General features: G+C 37.0%; 1 protein-coding gene across 1 annotated transcript in view; it reads left to right on the top strand.

Moving 5' to 3' along the window:
* Positions 1-63: 63 nt before the first annotated feature.
* The window catches only part of LTN1 (listerin E3 ubiquitin protein ligase 1), a 29,696-nt gene continuing 5,628 nt past the window's right edge, over positions 64-24,131 (top strand). Inside the window, exons 1-24 of the mRNA XM_033051889.1 lie at positions 64-184; positions 1,819-2,022; positions 2,357-2,455; positions 3,432-3,662; positions 4,640-4,692; positions 5,154-5,334; positions 6,141-6,314; positions 6,947-7,137; positions 8,309-8,453; positions 9,175-9,960; positions 10,442-10,483; positions 11,675-11,867; positions 14,223-14,462; positions 15,480-15,633; positions 15,887-16,037; positions 16,676-16,877; positions 17,755-17,914; positions 18,083-18,187; positions 18,450-18,592; positions 19,269-19,404; positions 20,502-20,646; positions 21,732-21,945; positions 22,215-22,452; positions 23,236-23,310. Coding sequence (XP_032907780.1) covers positions 143-184; positions 1,819-2,022; positions 2,357-2,455; positions 3,432-3,662; positions 4,640-4,692; positions 5,154-5,334; positions 6,141-6,314; positions 6,947-7,137; positions 8,309-8,453; positions 9,175-9,960; positions 10,442-10,483; positions 11,675-11,867; positions 14,223-14,462; positions 15,480-15,633; positions 15,887-16,037; positions 16,676-16,877; positions 17,755-17,914; positions 18,083-18,187; positions 18,450-18,592; positions 19,269-19,404; positions 20,502-20,646; positions 21,732-21,945; positions 22,215-22,452; positions 23,236-23,310 — 4,304 coding nt within the window. The 5' untranslated portion in view covers positions 64-142. The remainder of the gene's footprint in view (positions 185-1,818; positions 2,023-2,356; positions 2,456-3,431; positions 3,663-4,639; positions 4,693-5,153; positions 5,335-6,140; positions 6,315-6,946; positions 7,138-8,308; positions 8,454-9,174; positions 9,961-10,441; positions 10,484-11,674; positions 11,868-14,222; positions 14,463-15,479; positions 15,634-15,886; positions 16,038-16,675; positions 16,878-17,754; positions 17,915-18,082; positions 18,188-18,449; positions 18,593-19,268; positions 19,405-20,501; positions 20,647-21,731; positions 21,946-22,214; positions 22,453-23,235; positions 23,311-24,131) is intronic.

Genomic DNA, 24,131 nt, shown 5'->3' on the forward strand with positions numbered 1-24,131 from the left:
TTAAGTTTTCTTTAAAGGATGTTGTTGAGTTCGAGGCCACTCGGGCAGGTTCCCTCCCGCGCCGCGGCCCCGCCCCGGAAGTGTCGCGGTGCCCGCGGTGGCTCCGGCCGGGCCCGGTCCCGGTGCCGCCGCCGCCGCCGCCATGGGGGGCAAGAACAAGCAGCGAACCAAGGGCAACCTGCGGGTGAGCGCGGCCCGCGGGGCCGGGGAGGGCGGCGGGGCCGGGCCAGGCCTCGGGCACTCGCGGTTCCGGCGCTGGGGTGCCCTGGCGGGGGCCGCGGGCCGGCGAGCCCGGTCCCACCGCGGGGCAGCGCGGGGTCAGGGCCGGCTGTGATGGCTGGGGCCGGGCCGGGGCCGCCTCTGGCCTGGGCCGTGCTTTGGGGCAGTGCGAGGGCTGCTGGGTGGTGTTTGTACGGAGAGGCAGCGAACCACTGCGGGTGTAGGTTCATCGAGGTGCCGGTGGTACATTCGGGATGTTTTTCTGTGCAGAGTCTTAGAGTACACTCTTGCCTAAAGGCCGGAGGTGATGTGACATCTGTCCTGTCATTCAGGATTGTGGGAGAGGTCTGGTGTTCAGGATCTCTAATTCCTCCCTGGATTTAGGGAACGAAAGCATCATGTCCTTAACAGCTCACATGCAGAAAAGGTGATTTAAACCCCACAAGCTCACAAAACTGCTGGCTGTCATTAGGAAATAGGAGGTATTTGAACTATGTGGTGTCCCAGAAGACATTAAAACATCAGTCAGTTTTGGGGCAGTCTTTCCAAAAGAGTGTGGTTGAAACAAACCTGAGCTGGTAATACAGTGAGCAAAGGGGAAACTAGAAGAGATGCTGAGCTCCGAACACGCACTGTGTGGTGATGTTTATTGTACTTGTTACATATGCATGCTTTTGCTCCATTCCTCTAAATAATTTTTGGCCACTTGGTTGATGGGAGAATCCTTTATTTTGTCTATGTGTCTTTATTTGTTCAGAGAAAAAAAGAGCATTTCCTGGTAGATGTATTGGCCCATGATAGGTAGGAAAACCAGAAATAGTGAAGGAGGACAAACAGTTCCTTAATAAATTGTTTATAGTTTCTTAATAAATTGCTTGCCGAAGGAGTTTTCTGTTCAGCTTTTTTCTATAGCAAAAAAAGCAGTATAAAGCACTAAAAGCAATAAAATTATCCATAAGTATTCATGCATTATGAGAGAAGAGAATTCTGATTTCACAGAATCATGGAATAGACTCATAGAGTCTATTGGTTTGGGTTGGAAGGAGCATTAAAGCCAATCCGGTCCCACCCACTGCCATGGACAGGGACACCTTCCACTAGACCAGGTTGCTCCAATCCCTGTCCAACCTGGCCTTGAACACCTCCAGGGATGGGGCAGCCACAGCTTTTCTGGGCAACCTGTGCCAGGGCCTCACCACCCTCACAGGGAAGAATTTCATACCTAATCTAAACCTATTTTGTTTTAGTTTGAAGTAATTTCTTCTTGTCCTATCTCTCTCCTATCAGTTCCTGATGAAGACTTCTCTCCAGCTTCCTTTTAGGCTCCTTGCTGATACTGGAAGGATGTTACGAGGGCTCCCTGCAGCCTTTTCTTTTCCAGGCTAAACAGCCTCAACTTTCTCAACCTGGTTCTAAAGAAAAGAATAATTTTCTAGGTCGAACTTCTGTGTTGAAAGCACAGGTGGACTCTTCTTTGAGAGGCTTTATTTTAACTAGAATGTTAATTATACCATATAAATAGGATAATATTTTCAAATGCATGATGTGTGCAAAATAAAATTAAATAGATAATTGACTCCTGTCCCTGTTTTTTGTCAGCCTTCTAGCAGTGGCCGAGCTGCAGAGCTCCTTGCCAAAGAACGTGGAACAGTGCCTGGGTTTATTGGCTTTGGGACATCTCAGAGCGATCTAGGATATGTTCCTGCAATTCAAGGAGCAGAGGAAATAGACAGCCTTGTGGATGCTGATTTCCGAATGGTGTTGCGGAAACTTTCTAAAAGGGATGTCACAACCAAGTTAAAAGTAAGTGTATCCTTTGCCCCCATAACTTGTTTTTTTTTAAATGGGAGAATAATACAGTTTTTTAAATTGGAGAATAATACAGTTTTCAGGTGGAAGAGGAATAGGAAGTAACTAACACTAATTTCACTTTGGTGGATTTGCTAGAACTGCAATCTAGAAGGTATCTTGGATAACCTATAGCAAGGTCCATTGTGCAATTATCTCTGTAGATGCTTATTTCCAAGAAATGAATTGATTTTTGGAAAAGGGAGTTGCAGTTTCAGATGCAAACTGGTAAATTACAGAACATATCTACCTGACTTCTTGAGTTACGCTCTTGATATTTTGATTTTAGGCTATGCAAGAGTTTGGGATGATGTGCAAGGAAAGAGAAGCAGAAGTTGTTAAAGGTGTTCTTCCTTACTGGCCGAGAATTTATTGTAAAATTTCACTAGTAAGTACTGAAGTATTTAAATTAAGAACTTAGCTATATCTTTCCTGTGACTGCCTCTAAAGTGGTCTTTGTTGACCTATCTACCTTTGTTGGAATTACTGACTTGTTCTGGGGGAAACATCAAAGTTGAAGGAAAATACTGTTTTTTTTGTGGACATATTTCAGTATTAGCAGTGGGTGGAATCTTGAACTCTTGGTGTCAGGGCTGTTCTTCTTTGATAGGTCTGTTAGACCTGTATGTTTAAAAGGCAGTACTATATTTCTTATGAAAAGTTCTTTAATGTGGATTCCAGAAAGGCTAGAGAGTTTGAGTAACATAATTATAAATCTTCATCATCTAGGACTAATGTCTGACTAGACTTAACACTAAAAAAAAACCCCAAACCCAAATATGAAAAGACATGTGTAGCCAGTAGCAATAAGTTTTTTGAAATATTTACTGTATTTCCAAGCTGTCTAGAATGGCTACTGGTGAAAACATGATATGGGACAAAATGCTTCACTATTCTTACCCATTAAAGTAATTCCTACTGTTTCTTTCTGGAGTCAAGAGTGTAGAAAATCATGATGTTGTAAATTCACGTACAAATAAAGGACAACAATGCACAGCTCCATGGTTGTTCTAACTCAAAAGATATCGTCAATGCTTTCTGTTTCTACTGCCTCTTGTCTGTCTGTAAAATGTTTGTATAAATTGGAAACAAAAACTGTTGTTAGAAATATCAGGGAAAGGTTGCAATTCTGAATGTACAACACTTTGGGAGTATGATGCTACTAAATTGGGACTCTCCCCATACCTTGGGATACCAAAATTTTTTTTATTGTTGGTGTATATTTTCAAATCTGTTTCAAATCCAGTTAATTGCCAATATGGCTTTTTAATCACCACTTTTGCTTTGAAGTACCTGAAAGCAAACATACATTTCTTAAACCAATAAACCTTTCTCTTTTTTTCCTTCTTTTCTTTGTTTAACAGGATCATGATCGCCGTGTTCGAGAAGCAACTCAGCAGTCTTTCGAGCAACTGATTCTTAAAGTAAAAAAACACTTAGCTCCTTACTTAAAAAGTATCATGGGTTACTGGCTGATTGCTCAGTGTGACACTTACTCCCCTGCTGCTTCTGCTGCAAAAGTAGCTTTTGAGAAAGCTTTTCCTTCAAGCAAACAACCTGAAGCCTTAGTATTCTGTAAGGATGAAATTCTTAATGTGAGTTTATACTTTCGTATTTCTTTAAGTCTTTGTATATATCAACTTCTAGTAGAAATTTGAAAGTTATCCTTCTCCCATCTATTCTTCACGGTTAAATTTCTTTCTTGCCTGAAACTTTGTACCTGTGAAGAGAACCATAGGATGGTTTGTGTTGGAAGAGATCTTCTTAAAAGGTCTTCATGTTCCACACCCCTGCCATGGGCTGGGACACCTTTCACTAGACCAGGCTTCTCCAAGCCCTGTCCAACCTGGCCTTGAACACTTCCAGGGATGCTGCAGCCTCAGCTTCTCTGGACAACCTGTGCCAGTGCCTCACCACCCTCACAGGAACGAATTTCTTCTGTAAGGAAATTAAAAAGAAGAATAATAAAGAATGCAGAGAAAAAAATGCATCTGTTATTTTGAACTTGAGAATGGCTAGAACCAAAGGAATGAATAGTGAATTTCCTTGTGTGCATTCCTATGTAATGATGCTCAGTCAACACATAATGTTGCTGACAGATGGAATAATGATGCTGGAGTAGTTTAGCTACAGTGGAAAAGGAAAGAAGAATGCTGAGCAGTGTTTCAGCATCTACAAGTTTAATTCTGACCAAGGTTTATGCTCTTCTGCCAGTCAGATATGATACTCAGTTGACTGAATTAGAAAAGGTAAAAGATCACATTGCTGGCCCATCATGTGCAAACCTGTTTTGATTTCCCTGAGTTTGGCTTCCTTTTAGCAGAAGCACATTGGCATAGGGCTGCAATTTACTAAGTATTATGAAGACTTAATTCAGGCAGCACCACAGTTTCTGTGTTCAGCATCAGTCAAATTATTTTCTAGCGTTTACTAGCATGTCTAAAAAGATTGGACAACTCAGAGGTTTTAAAATTTTATTGTAGGACTGTCTCTGAATAATGTGTGGACTATATTGTTCACGTATAAGTATTAGATTTCTTAGTGTTTATATGCATTATTTTTTTCCCCATAGGTACTTCAAGATCACCTTCTGAAGGAAACAGCTGATACCCTCAGTGACCCTCAGTATGTTTGCCTGCTTAAATGTATATTTAAGTCTTTAAATATTATTCTTTATTGTGTTCTCTATACCTGGAAGTAGCGAATTTAGTTTTGTTTCAGGAGACAGAATAATTATTTGAGTCCAGATCCCAGCAACTTTGTTTGGGACTTAAGTGTAAATGGTTTTAAAAGTGTTAACAGTTATCTAATTCTTGTTTCAGCTCTTTTAAGAGTAGCATTTGTGGGTAGCTGGAAGATGAGATGACTCAAAACTCTTTTTTCTTCTAACACTTTATAATGTGATTTAGAACCTGTGGAAAGTTTTTGTGTTTACATTGCTGGCACCTGAAATTAAAAACAAAAAACAAAAAACAAAACAAGAAAACCCACAAAAAAATGAAGGCAGTTTAGTTTAGACAAACTTGGGATGCCTGCTGGTTTATTTGCAATCCACTTGTAACATTTTGTTTGTTTTGCTTTCTGAGAACTGTACCAGAAGAAGAAAGGGAAGCCAAATTTTTCCGGATTCTGACCTGTTCCTTGTTAGCTTTAAAAAAGTTGCTCACCATGTTGCCAAAGAAAGAGATGCATTCATTGGAGGAGAAGTTAATGTCACTTCTGTCCCAAAACAAATTTTGGAAATATAGTAAAAACAACGTATCACAGGTGACTTTTTAATTTCTTCTTCATTTTGCTTGGTTTTTCTTAAAGGTAATACCCTTAACTTAAGGAAATACTAATTACTGGTATTCTGCAAGGATGAACTAGGTACTTCGCTTAGGTTTGAAACAGCCTTCAGGTTTCTAGGTAGATTCCAGAAAGGCTAAAGAGACTGTTCAGTTAACATAATTATATTAACATAATTATATTATAAACATATATTGTATTAATGTAATTATAAATCTTCTTGATCTGGGACTAATGTCTGACCAGACTTAATGCTAAAAAATCCTCCAAACTCGATATAGACTATATTGCTTGAAAATTTATGCAGTGGGCTGAATTTTTATTTCCATATCATCGTGATCTACTTATTGGCAATCTGCTGTAATTTAAAATTTATGTAGAAGATACCAACTCTTTTAACTTACAACGTGTGTTCTTAATGCTTTGGGATTTTAATTTTTTAAACCATTTTACTGATCTTTAGTCTACCAATACCAATGGTGCATAAAGTGATGAATTTATGCAGTAGTATTTTGTTTAAAAGCTTTGAGTTGCCTCTGGGAAAAAATGCCTCTGGAGAAGTACATAAAAATGCAATTTTGACAAGTATTTTATCACTAAAAAAATTATGTTAAAATATTTGATAAGACTTTTTAATAACATCTTTGTTTTTAATAATATTTTAAGCTTTGTTAATGTGATAAAATATGGTGGTAGTGTGTTGTAAGATTTTGTTGACTTTAAAAGGAATCTTATAAACTACGTGTAGTTACAAATTCTGTTTTTCCTTCTGTGGCCTCTGTCAGGTTCGCTCAGCTTTCTTTGAGCTGATTTCTGCTTTTTGCCAGCACTTACCTGAGGTAGTGAAAGCTGAAGCACCAAGAGTTTGCCCTGCTGTTCTTCTCAGCATTGACGACAGTGATGCAGTGGTGTGTCCTGCTCTTTGGGAAGCAGTGCTTTATACTGTCACCACTATTGAGGTAATGTGGGAGGCGTAAGGGGCAGATATTTTCATCAAATTAAACTTTTCACCAACTCTGTGTAGAATTAGGAAGACAGGCTTGACTGAGTTTTCTTTCTGATTAGTAACAGGAACTCCTTAAGGCTACATCCTCTTTCAGTGTAATTTTCAAATATATCGTGTCCAGCATATCTGAAAATTAGAGTTGTTTTATGAATTCAGTTTAATTAATCTGAAACCCATTCATTAAATATAGTTACTAGTAAGTCAAATAATGCATAAAACCTTTTTCTTTGTTAAAGACAGTTACAAAAATGACCTGCAGTGCATTTTTAGTTAGTTTGTTTCCCCTTCAAATGTAAGGGCTCTATAGCTTCTTTTTTTTTCTTCTTAATTTTAAATGAAACACTGGCTTTGAATTTATTAGCAGAATGAGGTGTTGCCATAGACTGGGATGCTTTGAGGATTTAATGCTGCAGGTCCCTTTTGCAGCTGTGACGAAAAACCCCTAAACAGTCTTTGTTCTGGTTGTTAGAAATGCAGATACCGTGAACTATAATAAATATGATAATAAATAAGATAGATCAGATGACAAAAAAAATCTGAGGCAACATACTGTTATTTAATTTATAAGTAAATTTCTTCCTGTAGGACTGTTGGAGTCATGTAAATGCCAGAAAAGGAGTTCTGCCAAAGCTCTGGACAGTGCTTCGAGAAGGTGGGCGAGGATTAGCTACTGTTATCTACCCAAACCTCCTGCCCTTCATTAGCAAAGTGCCTCCTGATGTCGTGGAACCGAAGCTGGAATACTTCAGAGTTTTTTTCAGCTCTATAATTCAAGGGTATGGACCAAAAATTTATTTTTTTATTTGGAGTCAGTCTCTTTTACATTTGGAAATAAAGAAAGTAATCTTTAAGCATTTAAAGATGAATGAGATAATATTTTTAAAAAAATTATTTTCAATATCTAAAACTGGAGTCAGTCCTTTGTGGCTGTTCTTGTCATCTTAAACATTCAGCTTTCCTTTTGGTTTTACTACATCTTCCTTACATGAGGCATTCTTATTTTTCCTTGCCAAAGCTTTGTGTTTATTCCATGACAAATTTGAATGTGGAACATTAATTATAATTAAAGGTGACTCTTATGAGTCAAGCTCTTCTCACCAGTGTGTAATTCTTAGGGGATTAGTTTTGTGATAGTGACATTTCCTTTAGGCAAGAACTGTAATTCTTGTGGTACTCATTTTTAAAGGGTAAAGCTGTTTTTACTTTGTGCCTGTAAAATACATCAAAACCACCTTTCAATCAAGTGTAATTTAAATGTGCATTTGTGCATTGTGTACTAAAAGCATATAGAAATTATTTTATGAAATACTGAAATTTCATTTAATTGAAAAAAAATTAGTTCTCAGCTGATGTTGATGTGGCAGTTAGTAGAGCTCTTGGAGAAGAGAGTTATTAGGGGTTTGAAAAGTACAGGATTTTATTACACGTAGTATAATGACTGTAATACTTCTGTGATCATTTGTGTGATCTAATATTCATTAAGAAGCAAAGAAAATGCACATTTTCAGACTCAAAACTGGTGAAATTGTCTTTTGGTGGCTTTCTTTTTTCTCTGTTTTTTTTCCGTCCTCTTTTTTTCCTCTCTTCTTTTTCTGTAATGATAGAAATTCACACTTTCTGAACCTCTGTGATGTGTGTGGAAAATTGCTAAATAGTTTTGACAGCCATCTGAAACATGACAGTGTGCTAGGCTGTATGTGGTTTCTGTGTTTACATAGATCTTTTTTTTCTGAATGCTAAGACCAGATGAAGAAGTTATTTCGATATAGGTTCTATTAAGTGCCTGGGTTTATCAACTTTTAAAATTGCCTTTATTTTGATCTGACCATAGAAATGATTCTATGGTATTGTGCTGGTGTCTGGATAAGAACAACATAACTGAAGTTACATTAATGACATTCATACTGGGTTTCTTGGAAGCACAGCTGACCTTGTGTCCTGTCTCAGGTTGTCAAGTGAGAGGACAATAGCCAGCCCTTCAGAAAGTTCAGCAATTATCACTGCGTTTATGGAGTGTCTGTGCTTTGTTGTACTACAGAAAAGAGAAGAAGAAGACCAAAGCCAAATTCATCAAATGCTTATATGTGACCAGGTATTAATCAGAAATATTGAATTACGTTGTGTGTACATTTAAGAAGTCAAAATTAAAGAAAACTGTGAATTTTAGGTGAGGATTTACTTCTCAGTTGAGAGTTTCCCTAGATTTTATGAAAAAAACCATACAGAATTGTCAAGGCTGAAAAAAACCTTCAAGATCATTCAGTCCACTATCAGCCTAGCACGATCAAAATTACCCTCAGACCATGTCCCCAAGAGCCTCATCCTGATGTCTCTTAAGCACTTCCAGAGGTGGTGACTCCATCACTTCCCTGGGCAACTTATTCCAGTGCCTGACCACACTTCCAGTGATGTTTTTTTTTTTTTCCTAATACCTGGTCTGAATTTCCCCTGCTGCTATTTGTGGCCATTCCTTCTCATCCTTTCACTTGAGACATGGCAGAAGAGACCCACCCCCACCTCCTTTCAGGGAAGTGTACAGAGCAATGTGTAACAGAAGTAAAGGTACTGAATTTAGGGTTTTTTCTTCATATGGACTCAACCTTTTTACTATGCAATGAAAGTTATATTTAAGGGGGTAAAAAGTGCCTCTCATCCTGTATATTTTTATAAAGTGTTAAAATATAAATAATTTTGATACTTGCAAAATTGCTTCCAGAATGTTCAGAGTTATATAATTTCTTGTCATTATAAAAAATAAAATGATTTTATAAATTGGATCACTGTTCTTTAATACATTTTTTTTGTCTTCATAGCTAATTCCTTTTACCAATGCTGTACTTAAGGAGCCCAAGTTACAAAGTGGACCATTATTTTATCAAACAGCAGAAATGCTGAGTTCCTGGGAAGCTAAAGCAGAACTCTCCAGTGATGATGGTACAGATGAAGTTTTCCAGAAACTGTTGTCAAGTTTTTGGGACCATCTTTTAAAAATGTGTATACTTCATGTTGATAGGTTGGATGCTGATGAGAAATTACTGTTTGCTATATCTGGTATGCTAGAAATTCTTCGGAATCCAAAAAGTGCTACGAAACCAAACCATAGAAAATCTCTAAAAATCAGATTTACAGATGAGGATGAATCTGAGAAGAACACAGAGAGTCGAAAACTCACAGAAGTGAGAAATGGTGACGCTGAAATTCAGGCTGACTTGCAGCAAATTTCACGTCTAAGGAAAGAACCTCTAGAGAACTTAGTCTGCAACCTGGCTGAGCTGAGCATTGTGTATGTCAATGAACAGAAGTCAGAACAGCATTTGAAATTTCTCTCTGCCCTGCTCAACTCTTTTTCCTCAAACAGAGTTTTCCAAGTACTTTTAGAGCAGGGAAATGATGTAAGCCCTACTCAAGCTGAATCCCAAAATGAAGTGAAAACTCATTACCGAAGTCCATCTGTGCAATTTCTGTATATGAATTTAATAACTTGGCTGAAAGAAGACTGGAGGAAAGACACCCATTTCCTGGTTGATATTTTATACAGTGTACTTCATTGTTGCAACAGTAATGATGAAAGGAAAGCCATTCTTGATGATTTAGCAAAGGTATGACTTGTATATGATGTTATTAATTTTTATCAGAGTCATTACTGTTATTGTGGTGCCCTGGTTCATTAATAATCTTACTTTGGCTCTGTCACATGGAAGATAATTCTACATGAATTTGGGTTAAGTTCAGCATAAAGCAGGTAGTTTCAGGGAAGTTGGATGGGATAGTATTGGGGGAGAAAGGTTCTGTCCCTTTCTATGTGGTATAAATCATAAAAAAAAAGTATCATCAGAATTTCTCTGCTCTCGCTTCTTTATACAGTGTGCTTTAATAGTAGCCATTGGTAGCCTTTCGTATAAATACATTCCCTTACTGAATTTTGTGGGAGAGAAAGATTCGGAAGACAAAAATGACATAGTCAATAACTTTGTTACTGGATTTTAGCAGCTTCTACTTAAGCCTACAGAGCAGTTAAAATGGCATTATTGCTTCCAATTCAGCAAAGATTTTTATTAAATATTTTGTTTTTCTTTTCAGATGGATCTGAAATGGGTTGTATTTCTCCAGATAATTCAAAAGGTACCTCTTCAGATTTTTTTTTGTTCTTGTTATGCATAGCTTTTAATAATTCTCTGATGTTAGCTTTGAGACTCACATGGATTTGTAGTGATAATTTCCATAGTTTGAAAATCTTAAAATTTCAGAGGAGTGTTTGTTTTAAATGCATTTAAATCTGGGGACAGTCTTAAAAATGAAATGATGATGCAAAACAAAAGGATCTTTGTCCCTTCTGGTTTTGGTCAGTTTGCTTTTTGAGCCAGAGGGATTCCTGATTTGTTGATCATCTCTTCTAACATAGAAAGAATGGACCTGGGGGTTAGACCAGTAATTTAAATGATTATTTATATCATCATCCTTACAAGGTGCCTATAAAGAAAAGGTAATATTCTGCTTTTTCACACTGAATGTTGACGAACTGACATTTAAGTAATTGCATGGATGAAATAGGAAGTGTATGATGAATTTTTGGACAAGAACTCATAGCACTTGACTTACAGTCCCCTGCATAGACCACAGGATCTTCCCTCACATGTGCTGCATATTTTAGGAATACTCAGTTTTATGATTTTGTAACTTACAGTGGCTCATCAGCAAAATAATGTTTTTAATTTGTGATCTTCTATTTCTTCTTAAAGAAATTCAGGTGCTATAAACAGTTTTTATGTTTTAAATAGATTTTATTTCAGCCAGCTTGATCATCCAGAAGTTATTTTTCTAATTCCAGTGTAGGAATTTCCTGGACTCTATAATTGGAGGAGAAATGTAAAGGAAGCATTTCCAGAAGGTGACTAGTTTCACTCAGCAGTAGAGATCTGACCCAGCTATAAGTTGCTGTCTCTTACAAAAGGAAATTTGGGGGATGTTGTTGCAGATGTAAAATCTAAAGGCTGTTTGTGGCAGATGATATAATTCTCACTCTGTGTGTGTGAGTTTGACATACTAGTTTTATGCTTAGTAATAAAAGTTAATAGTTAATAACAGGTTACCTAGAGAAGCTGTGGCTGCTCCATCCCTGGAACTCTTCAAGGCCAGGTTGGACAGGGCTTGGAGCAACTTGGTCTAGTGGGAAGTATCCCTGCCTGTGGCAGGGGCTTGATGCTTAAATTGGGGTTTGGAAGAAGATCTTTATGGGTTCTTCCAACCCAAACCAAACCATTCTATTATTCTGTACCCTCAAAAGATTCTTGGAATGTTTTTCTTGTGATCCAGGCATGCTCAAGCACAACAAAACTTTCCTTGGTCTCTGACTGGCTGAAAGGAGATATGCTTGGAGAAAGGCTGGTGATGCTGGCAGATGATCTGTGTCACCTGGGTTTAAAACCTAGAGCAGCCTCATCAATATCAGCCTCTTCAGAAAGGTGGACCCTCCTGAGCCTGGTGTTGTCACAGCATGTTAAAAATGGTGAGCATGTATAATCCTTGGAGTCCATGAAGTGTAAATGCTGCACTTACACTTTGCATAAGGCTGAAAGGAACTTGGGATCTTCCAGAATACTTCATGCAGAACATTTAGGCTTTCTCCTGGTAGTGTTTTGTTGATTGTTGTTTTTTGTTGGGGTTTTTGCTTCTTAATTTTGGGGGTTTTTTTATATACCTTAGCTGGTTTACCGCATTCAATTTAATTTTGTAAACACTAACTTGGCAGCAGTAGCTGCCATTCTTTTGGTCCACATTGCTGAAAAAGGACAGTGTTTAAAGAGAAGATGCAGTTTGGAAAACTTGAGAAAATTTAAGTAAGCTTGATCTATCAGCTGATGTGCTGTAAAATAATATGGCTTTTTAAATCATACCATGTGAAATTTACCTTCAAAACTAGAATGCCAAGTCAATTGTTATGGACCTATGTGTGTTTTAGTAATGCCTTCTTACAGGAACTTTGAATTGTTTTGAGCCATTTCCATTTATTTTCATGTCTTTTAATAACTCTGTGTGTGGTCTTATCCAGTAGATGTAATCTGATTTTTTTTTTTAATTAATAGCATCCCAATTAATTTATTCCTTGCAATTTTAGTATCTGATGTAGACTTCCAGAGGAATTCAATTTCATTCATGTTTTCTATGTCAATTCAGCATTTGCTTTGATCCCTGAGGTGACATATTTCAGTGTCAGTGGATGCTGTGCACATTCATGGTGCTTTCGAGTTTCAGAGATGCACACAGGCAGCTTACTGTGGTGGATGTTCTTAGACAAGGCATCCTGAAGGTGTCCCAAGATTGTTTTTTCTGTTACTGGAACTTTTCATGTAAAGGACCATCAGGAAAACCTGTTTCCTCTCTCCACTGAGAGTTCAACAAAGGTGCCTGTGAGTCTGTGGCGTAGATTCTCGGGTTGATTGTCCAGTGACTTTGCTTTTTGACTCCAGAGTGGAGACACTCCTGAACTCATTTTCTGCTGGGTGTTGGGTGACCTCTTTTTAAATAATTTTGGATGAAGCCTAAGAGATTTTGGGGAGCTATTGTGGTTCTTGACTTAGTCATTCAAACCAAAGTAGAGTATGTGGACTTTCAAGAGGATTTTTGAAATGAGATCTCTTATCTGTGTTTCTTAAGGCAGATTGTCATGGAGGAAATAGAAGAGCCTTTCATGCATCAGTATGCTGTGATGACAGGAATTAAAGGGGAAACATGATAAATAGGAAGATAATTGTTACTGAAACTTCACAGTTTCATAGCAGTGCAGTTGTGATACGAAATGCTTAACTGATACAAAAGATTGCAAAAGAAATCCAAAGCCTATAAATATTACAAGTATACATGGGAAGAACACAATTGTAACTGTATCAATTCAATGACCTGTTAAAACTCAAAAAGAAATCTTCAGTCATTGTTTTGTTTCCCTGTAAGTGGCAGGTTGTAAAAAAGCAGTAAAAAAGGAATACAGGTTGTTAGGAGCTGCTGTGAAAAGAACAGAGGATAAATGAAAATTATTATAGCATGTAGTCAATATACTGAATATGTTGTCAATGTCTGGAATACTGCATGTAATTTTGGTCACTCCAATATTCTTGTTCACCTATATGCTTTTGAAAAACATGTGATGGAATTTGAATATGCCCAAGGAATCTGGCAGGGATGATTAGACAAGCAGTGGCTTCTGCTTGTAGAGGCAAGAAAACAGACTAGAATTTGTTAGCTTGTAGTGGAAGTGATTTGGGATGGGGTTGTGCTCAAGAGCCATAAACCCACAATTTTTATAGAATATGCAAATAGTGAGGAATTTGTCATTGTTTGTTTCAGTGGAAAAATTTGAGTTTCTGACACATGTTTAGCAGTCTTGAGGGGCAAGAAAAATACACTTCTTCATACAGTTTATAATTAAATAATGGAACTCATTGCCTCAGGATGCTGTGGAGTTTGAGGATAAATGGGATTGGCTTGCTTGTATCCCATGAAAAAGGAACTAAGTGTGTTCATGGCTATATGCAAGAGTGCAGTGAAATCTTGGTTCACAGCTGGTTGCCAGAAGCTAGGAAGGCATAAAAGGGGAGGGGTGACTTTACACTTGCTCTATTTTAAATAACCTTTTTCATAGCTGCTTCAGCTAGTTTAGAGAGAAGATACTTGGCAGTTGGAATGTTGGCTGTTGTCTGTGAAATAAGAGAGTTTAGGTATCTGTTAGACTGAAACTGCTTTGCACTTCATTTTGCGTTCAAAATTACTAAATAGAAATCAGATTGGTCCATACTAACATGATGTCTTTGCATGGTTGTGCTTATCAAGCAGTCAAAGCATACTGTCTTTTTCCTCTGCCCAATAGAATCATTGATTGGTGAAACTTTTGTTGAAAGGATTATTGATAAACTTCAAGCAGCTCTGTCTAAAGCGAAGGATCTTTCTGAAGCTGGAAATACTGAGCCATCAGTATCTTTCATCTGCGATGTGGCCTCAAGCTTTTTCAGCTCAGTGAAAGGGTGTTTGCTGATGCCATCCTCAGAAGACTTGCTCCTTACCATCTTCCAGCTGTGTGCTCAGAGGCAGGATGCAACACACTTGACAGGTAATCTGGAAAAAGAACTTCAGCTGAGCTTTTTCATAGGTGATAATTGCATCTACATCCTTTACATCTACATTCTTAACATCTACATTCATTACATCTAAATTCTTCCTTTTTGTGAAACAGAATCAAGTATCTGATAGAATACTGAGTTCATGTACATTGAGCATTTGCAGCTGCATCTGACGTGAAAATCTGTGCTTTAATTTGCAGTGCCCATAGTTACTACTAAGCACCAAGTCCTGAACATCCTTATGAGGATTTTGAAGCTTTTTTTAATGTTAGTATCAGCTAACTTTGAGGCTGTGATATTACACACTTTTTGCACTGCTACAGAAGTTGTTTGCAGTCTATGAAATATAATAAATGAACATTTTTTGTTCATTTTGCAATCTGGGGAGTCTGTGAAAAAATGTGTACAATCCTTCTTTACAGATAACATGTATTTATTTTGAAACCATTTCTATTGGCCAAGTTGCCCAGACAAATTGTCATCACGCCTCTCTCAGTTTCTCATGTTCAGACTGAGATCCTGATTCATATTTGTTGAATGCAGAATTTGAGGGTCTTAAACTGGTACATGCATTTACTGACATTATTACAAGCAGATAGAGTATTTCAGTGTTGTCATGGAAGTGAAGTAGGACAGTACTAGCTCAGAAAGCACTGCTTGAGGTTGTGAATGTTTAATATTTTGGTAGAAAGATCTGTGGGTTTGAAGACCATATGGACATGAGGTAGCAGACAACAGGAAGGAACATGACTCTTATTCTCAATTAAATTAAATCTTACCTCTGAGTCACAGTTAATTAAAAAATTGCTCTGCAACAAGAAAGTTGTGTAAGTGCCTTTGATAGTTTTTGCATGTAACCACAGAAAAGAGAATTGTTTTCCTAATGTAGGACCTATAGATGTGATTGTTGCTGAATTCTGTAGGTTGCAATTAGAGTAGTGGTTTTGTAGTGGTTTTGCTTGTCCATTTGTTGTTGTTTGCTTTTTCTTTTCTTTTCCCTATAATAGATGTACTTGTATGCAAATTAAAACACACTTGGATGTCTGGTGTGAATTCACTTGTGCATCAGCTTCAGAGCACTCAGAAACAGAGCACCTTTTTGCTTAAAGCTGCATTGTGGGTCAAGAACCAAGTTCAGTCTTCCTCTTTGGATGTTAAAAGGTAATTGGGGTGCACATGTGTGTTCAATAATGTGTCGTTCTCCAAAACAAACCAGGATCAGTGCTGCAATAGCCTTTATTTAATTGACATCTGTATTACTGAGAGACTTTTCAGCCTGTTGGAGGAGTGGGTAGAGCAGAACGTAAACCACCCCTGGCACAGCATGTATGGAGCATTGTATCAGTGGAAAATATGCAGGTGGCTCTTAATGAATAGTGCCAAACTTGTTTGCAGCATTTTCTCCTCTTCTTAGTCTTCAGGTTTTGATCTCTGCAGTCAGTGATTTGTTGTTGAAGCTCATGGAAGCTGATGGACAGTCTGGATATCTTGTGAGAGCTTATGTTGAGCACATCACGCCGAACAAAACTGAGTGGGGGAAATTGCATGAGTCTCTGTGCTCTGAGGTAGGGAAGTGATAATGGCTTGCACAGGGTGGTCAGTCTTTCCTCAAGTTTCTGTTCCCTAGGGTGGTTTTTTTGACATGACACTGCACTTATGAATACCATATGTTTGTGCAGGGTTTTTTTTCAGCCTCTGTCCATAAAGAGGACAAAATCTCTGTTTATGGACCCATCCAGTACTACTGGAGAAAAATCAAAATCCATGAAATTACCCTTTTCTGCACAGAACACCAGCAGCTTGCTTTACAATTCAGGAATTTTATCTGACAGAGTATACATTTTAAGGTGATTTTATTCTAAGTTAATTCTTCATAAAGATTAATTTTGTGAAAGACACCAATAGCTGCAGAATACCATGGTGTGCTATTTATCAACAAAATGCTGACATACATAGGAGTAACCCTCCAATTTCTTGTAAAATACATAGAGTTCTAAAGAAATGTATTTGTTTCTGAGCAGCACTGCAGTTCTAAGTAACTGCTGTGCAGTTAGGTTTTTAATATACTGGAGTGGGTCATCCTCACCTTTGTGTTTTTGATAACAATGTGTATGTTTCATGGTTGTTTCTTAATAATTCTGAATTTTCAAGGTGAAGCAGATCAAAGTATTTTTTTCACATTCTTTTTATGCACATATTACAGTGGATGCACAAGCCTCTTCTGGAAGGAAGGCTTAGTATGAATTGTGAACCTCTGGGATCAAGTGTCAAGCTGTGTGGCACAACTAAACTTCCAGACCATCTGTGTACTTCAGCCTTATTAAGTAAAATGGTACTACTTCAACTGAAAAATAGTGTAGTCCATGGAAATGATGATGCTGAAAGAAAGAAAATTGATAATATAAGTAAGTTATAATGGTAAAATTTTATTTTGTAGTAGTTGTAATCTGAATTGAAAATTAGAAATGCTTAGTTAAAGTTTGGCATATAGGTATGAGAAATTATCCAATTATCCTTTTACCTTTTGTTGCCTTTTTTTGGGGTTTATTTTAGGTCTCCTTTAAAAGTAGTTTTTTTATTCCTGGGACCTCTTTTGGTTATATATATCCCATCTCAACAGAACTTTGAATTGGGAGAAGTATGAATTTTCAATGAACTTCAGATTTGTTCACTGCCAGAACACACTATGCATTGGCATGAGTGGGTGCTAAGAACTGCATCCCTCCCTTGAGGGTTTAACCATAATGTAAAGATAGTTTGAGACAACAACTTTTCTTAATTCCATGAAGTGGAATCTAGTTTCCTTTTATTTTCAAGAATACTCAAATTAAATGCAACATTATCAAATCAACACTTCTATCTCCAAAAATCTCACCATGATGAGAAGTGTAATTTTTTAGTGTGGGTGTTTGTAAGCTAATGAAGGAACCACATGCTAGCTCTTATGAAATTTGATTTTCTTCTGGTCTTAGATATTGATTGCCTTGTCTACAAGAAAGGTATATTACAGAAAAGGAGGAGAACAGAGAGGAGTCATGCCATGCTTAATTTGCTTTAAAATGTCTTGAATATCTAGAATATCTACTGTAGCCTTTTTTCTCTTGTATGTTATGATACAATGGCAAATATCCAGTTCATGCTCTGAAGCACCTGAGATTGCATGTAAAAATAATCTCTTTAATGCATTAAAAACTTATTAAAAAACCCAACAAAAACTTGACTTGAAATTTTTGCTTATGCAAGTCAGTAGTCTTTTATAAACAACAGCTGTTATTTAATTAGTCGCAGAACTGCTGTACTCATTACAATGGATTGAAGAATTGGAGAATCCTCCTTATCTACTTCTGGAGTATCTTCACATGTTGGAAGAGATGCACATCACATATGAGGAGTTCAGTGCTCTGACTAGTACAGCTAGCCTGCAGCAAACCATATTTGACAGGTATGTGAGAACAAGTGAAACAATTCTTAGCTCTGTCTTCACAGTTTGTATTGTATGGAGTGCCATTGTATTTCCATCTGTGTGTTGATTCAGAATGCATCCAAATGCTTTTGTGGTGAACCCTGAGCTTCTGTGTATATTAACCAGCGTCTTTCTTCTTCTCTGAAGATCAGAGGAACATGGAAGACTCTGGTCCTTAACCATGGCCAAAGTGATCCGTGCTGAGGATGCTGTATCTTGGGAGAGGAGAGAACTTTTCAAGACAACAGAAGGGTATCCTAATAATGCCTTTAGTGCCTATAAACTTGCAGTTTGTTGTGAATGTTGATAGTGTGAAATGATCCTGATTCTGACCATTGACAACTGAAGACTGAAAATGAAGTGATGCATGTGGAAGATGTGAAAGTCAGACTGGGTTTAGATGTGAAATTAGTTATATCAGAGGATATTGCATCATTATGAACTAACTGATACTTTGTTTCCTAGTTCAGTTTTTGGGTTTGTTTCATTCTTGATGTTTTGCTTATATGAATAGGTTCCTTCCATTAACAGAGGGCAGATTGCACACACTTCAGTGTTTATCACCTTTCTTACTTGAGGAAGAGAAGAGGGAACTTGTCTTCCATTGTGTGGCCAAACTTATGACATGTACACAGACAGAGCTTTCCAGCACTGATGGTGAGTATGTTCTTACCTCAGTCTAGTTCATTAGAATTTGAGAACATTGTCTTGTAATAATGTTTGCTTTTATATAAAACATATTTACTATAACATTGCTTTTCCTAGATAGAAATGCTTTCTCAATTTGCCTATTTCTTCTAGACTGTTTGGCATAGTAATTTTCTGCCTCATTCCGGAAGTACAAGCTCTAGTGCCAGATACAAAATTAGAATGAAAAGATTTAGGCTGATATTATTAAAGCATCTTGATGTTGCTGTACTTCTAGTTTAATCTATCTTATTTAAGCATGTCTGTAAATATCAAAGTTTTCAGTGAACCATTTAGGCTTTACACAGCATGCAAAATTATTACTATTGTCAACTGGTTGTGATTGTCTTTAGATGCTTTGCCAAGAACTCTTTCACAGGTTACATATAATTTTTGAGGAGCTCCTCCAGCTGAAAACTGCATTACATTAACTGTGCAGCTGTGGAAAATTAATTAAGAGGTGGTTGAGATGTATTCTGATATTGCTTTGAATATGATATCTGTGGATTGAGTGTTCAAAGAAGAAAGCTTAGATATTGTCCAGCTGTCTTACAATATTAAAATTAAGTTCTATTAACACACATTCTAATGTTTGTTTTGTCTTTATAGTTAAGACTGTTGAGTTTACATTTTTATTCTGTCATAGGAGCATTTGGGTGTCTTTCCATTTTGAACTCCTGCTTGAAGGATAGAAGTATTGATTGTGATCATCTACTACCTTCGATACTGAAAATCATAATATCTTGGAAAAATGATAATGAGGACAGCTTTCTCTTTAGCTGGTGGGTACAACTTTGAGATAATTTGACCTTTTTTTTCTTATTTCTAAGACATGAGTTTAAAAACACAGACTAGTTATTAATTCAAACAAAGTCAATCTGTACAAGTGCTGTCTACTGCTCTAATATTGCACATTTTAGCTTTTGTAGAAACCTTGGTTTAGTACATCTGTTATTAGGTATTTACTAACTCATACTGCAGAAAATTACCTGGATGGTTGAAGGCTGGGAAACTGAGGAGCTTTGTAAATGCTTTTGAAAGATGCCAACTGTTTTCGAATGCATTCAGAACTGACCAACTTTTGTAAGTGTTGGCTGGATATTCAGTTCCAAGTTCTGATTGCTTGTCTTGGTAGCAGGAAGAAGACTGCATACCAAACTTAAGTGTCTGTCTTTTAAAATTCTGGACCCAAAAATGTAACTTGAAAAGCTTCCAGCAAGGAGTGAAAATATACTGAGATTTATTTTTTTACTATATTGAGAAAAATTCAGGCAACAAAGTTTGAAATTAATTATAAAACCATAAAGTGGTCTAGATTGGAAGCTCATGCTTAAAGCTCATGCAGTTCCAACCCCTGCCATGGGCAGGGACATTTTCCATAGGACCAAGTTGCTCCAAGATCCATCCAACTTGGCCTTGAACACTTCCAGGGGTGGGGCAGCCACAGCTCCTCTGGCAGCCTGTGCCAGGGCCTCCTTCACAGGGAAGGATTTCTTCCTAATAATCTAAAACTATAATAACAAACCTATAATATTTGGACACTTGGGGACTAATATTTTTTCCTAAATCAGTAACTTAAAATTATTATTTTTCTTGCATTGATTTAACTAAAATTGCTAAAATTCATAGTTTATGTAATATATTGCTCGAGCACATGTGTAAATTGTAGAAATGTATGAATCTATAATTTAGGAATCTTATTTAGACTTGGCAGCTAATGTAGCACTCTACCTTTGAAAGACAGAATATCAAAAGCACATAGGACACAACGTGGTGGTGCCAGACAAATTTGTCCTGTAAGGAGGAGTGAAGGCAAGAATATAAATACTCACATCTACAATATGAAGCTATATAAGCTTTGGTTGTGTTTTTATTACAGCAATCTGAAAGAAGCAAGTGCCCAATTGCTTGGTTTCAACATTGAGATGATGCGTTACCTTCCCTTGTTGCTGAAATACTCCACAGCTCCTTTGGCTGATAGTGAGTGGGACTTTCTGATGTGCTCCATGCTGGCTTGGTTAGAGGTAATATGGAAACATTTTTACTTTTCATGTACTTACCTTTTTGATTATTCCCTGCATGTGCATGGACACTGTAATCTCGGCGTACCAAATACTTGACACAGTGTTAAAAAGAATTGCACAAAATCCTGTTTATGTTGGACTTTGGACAAAGGTCATATGTGGTTTAAAAGGACAAGCAATTATACTGTCTTTTTTTTTTGTGTGTGTACGCAGATAAAATCAGCTCACTCTTCATTTGATTAATATGATATTTAATAATGGTATTGGTAATTGGAGAATAATTTTGGAATGTGTTTGCTGTAGGTCTCTGTCTTGAAATATGATATTCCTTTAAGACACAGTCTAACATGATGCATCAAAATTAACTGAATAAAAAGCAATGTCTGCATTTCAATACATGAAATAGCAAAGTTATATTTTAATGCTGTTAGGAAAGAGATCAGTAGTGTCAGTAGTCATCTGACTACTTCTTGACTAATCAAATAAAGATACATAATCTTTCATTCTTTGTCACCTATGCATTTAGAAGGGCAGGCTGGAAACTTCATGTGACCTTTCTTGATCTCAGGATTAATCTTACCTAATGGTGTGTGCCTTGGAACTATGTATTTTGTTTAAAAACAGACAAAAAACTTTTAAGAAAATCTTGTTGTATAGACTAAGTAGGGAATGTTTTTATTGATAAAGATGCTCCTTTCTGGCAGAACTAGTAAGAACAAAAATAAAAAGAAAGCAGCTCTGTTGGGGGAGAGGAAATATTCTCCTGATAGCCACTTCAATAATTTCCAGTTTTTAGTAGCATGTTGTCCATTGAATTTTCTTTTTGTCATTATAAGGAAGGTTATATAATGCAAACAATCCATGGTTCAAAATGTTGGTGAGACTTGGAAATTAATTTCAGGAAGTCTTGTTAAAGTACAAATTCTATTTTTAAACACACCTTCCTGCTCCGAATAATTTTCAAATGGTTTTTGCAACTGAATTGTATTTGAAATTACACTTCATGGTGTAGACAGGAATTGTGAAACATATTTTAAAGCAAATTTATGGTTAAGGAATCTTCCTCTGTATTTATTTCCTCCTAGACAACAAGTGAAAGCCGTTTGCTTTACCATGTCCCGCTTGTGCAGATTTTTGCTTGTGTCAGTTGTGACTTGGCATCTGCCCTTAGTGCTTACTTTGAGGCTGCAGCTCCTGACACTACTGCAAATCTTCCTAAGAACTTGGTCAGTGAATGGAAAGAATTCTTCTCTGAGGGAATTCACAATTTGCTGTTACCTTTGTTGGTGAAAATCACAGGCAAGTATATTACAAGGGGATAACAGCCAGGCTGTTCTGAAATAGAACTGAACAGGCCACAGTTTTGAATTTACAGGCATATAATGTAAATAGAGTTTGTAACAACTCAGTTTTTTTAACACTTACATGCTAATTGGTAAAGTGATTGCCTGTAAAATAGAGATTGTTAAGATGAGATGGAACCTGCCTAGTGCAGTCTTGTTTCCAGCAGAGCTTGTTTATGGTATCATCCATACATTCTGCATCACAGCTTGTCTTATTTTAAATAGGAGAAACCAAAAATGCATCAGAAGGCTCTTTTCAGAACTCTGTGTTATCATCTTTGGGTGAAGCTCTAACTTACATCTCAAAGGACCAGTTGTTAAACCACAAGCTGCCACCCAAGTTTGTTGCAGGCCAGAAGACAAATCTTCCAGATAAACTCCAGACCCTGCTGAACACACTCTCTCCATTGCTGCTTTTCCGGGCTCGACCTGTACAGGTTTCTGTCTACCATATGCTTCATAAGTAAGAAACAACAAATTTCTAATTCTTGTTGCCTCCCAACCCTCCTGCCCCTTCTTTTAAAAAACGGTGCTATAGAATATGCAGTTGTAGCAAAATCATGTTCCCTTATGGGAGAAAATCCTTAATTGGGAAATTTGTGTTCTTTTCTGGAGGGCACTGTATAAAAATCTAAATGCTAAAGTTAACTGTAGTAGCAGACTTAATAAAGGTATTTATTTTTAGCACTTGTAGAATCCCAAAATGCAAACTGAAATATTCCAGGTTTGATCTGGGCTTGACACTACCATTAAATAGTATGATGTTTCTATTTTCACTAATTTAGGTAAGAAAGTGAATATAGATAGGTAGAATTCTTGTGAACTTCTTGGGTATTTTTAATACCTAGAGAGACAATATAGAATTTGAAAATATGTGCATTTGGCTCCCCAAAATGCAGACTGTAAGGCAGGTGGCTTAAGCCAGCCACCATTATCTTTCACTTATACTGAGGCATAAAGTTGCAATAGATTTATTCTGATGGAGAATTTTATTTTAGCATGAGTCAGGAAAAGTAAGAGATCTGGAAAGAGAAGTGAGCAAGGATGTTTACTCATGAACCATCTTTGCAATGGTGACATGTCTCTGAAAGATTCTGTGTTGTTGTTAAGGAATAACTGCCATTATTGTTTTGCCTGTCAGTAGTATTGATGTTGATAAGCAAAGAACTATGCATCACATATATTAAAATAGTTTATTAAAAATTATTTTTAAATGAAACCTGATTTCCTTTCTATATTTCTATAGATTAATGCCTGAATTGCCTAAATTTGATGATGAAGATCTCAAGTCGTATGGTGATGAAGAAGAGGAATTGGCATTGTGTGTATTTTTTTCTCACTTTTTATAAGACTGTCTTCCATATTTTTAAAATGTGTTAAAAGATTGAAATTTGCAGCAGAGTAGCTGTCAGCCAGAAGATTGCATAGCTATGACAATAAGGTTATAAATATTTAAAATATTAAATATTTTGGTCCTATCTGTCTTTGCACTGAAACTGGGGACAGTATTTGCAGTTGTTTTTAGGTGCAGTTACTGGACTAAATGCCATATATATGCTTTATATGAGAAAATCTTGGCAAATTTGTACTTGTATTCAGGATGTGTCCATCTGCACAGGTAATTTCAGTTACTTGAAACTGAACAAAATTAACCCGTGTATTTTATACAGCTTGAATCCAGTGAAGTCTCTGGTTTGAAGAGGGAATGCAGTAACTGGTTAAAATTCCTTTTTAACTTCAGCCCAATGATTAATATCTTTCCTAACTGCATACTTGCAAAAGGCTTCTCAACCCAGAGCCAGCAGTGATTAGGAGATCATTGTTCAGTTGCTCCTTTGTTGGTGTGACTCCAGAGAAAGCAAGCAAAGCAGCTATCCATGATGTAGGTTAAATCAATTCATTCATAGACTACACCCAAATTAAGTGATTCAGTTTAAATTTGCCTTCTGAGAAAAACTCCAACTATCCCGTTCAAGGAAAAAGAAGAAATTTTAAAAAGAGTAAATTTTCCTGTAATAAAAGGCTCACTTTATGTTCTGTGTGCATGGCTTTATTTTCATGACTTTCTAGGAAGGCTATGAACATAAATTCAGTTCATGCTGTGCTCAGGATTTGAGTTTACTATTACAGATAACTTTTTTC

This window comes from Catharus ustulatus, chromosome 2 (genome assembly GCF_009819885.2).
Source record: "Catharus ustulatus isolate bCatUst1 chromosome 2, bCatUst1.pri.v2, whole genome shotgun sequence".
NCBI lineage: Eukaryota > Metazoa > Chordata > Aves > Passeriformes > Turdidae > Catharus > Catharus ustulatus.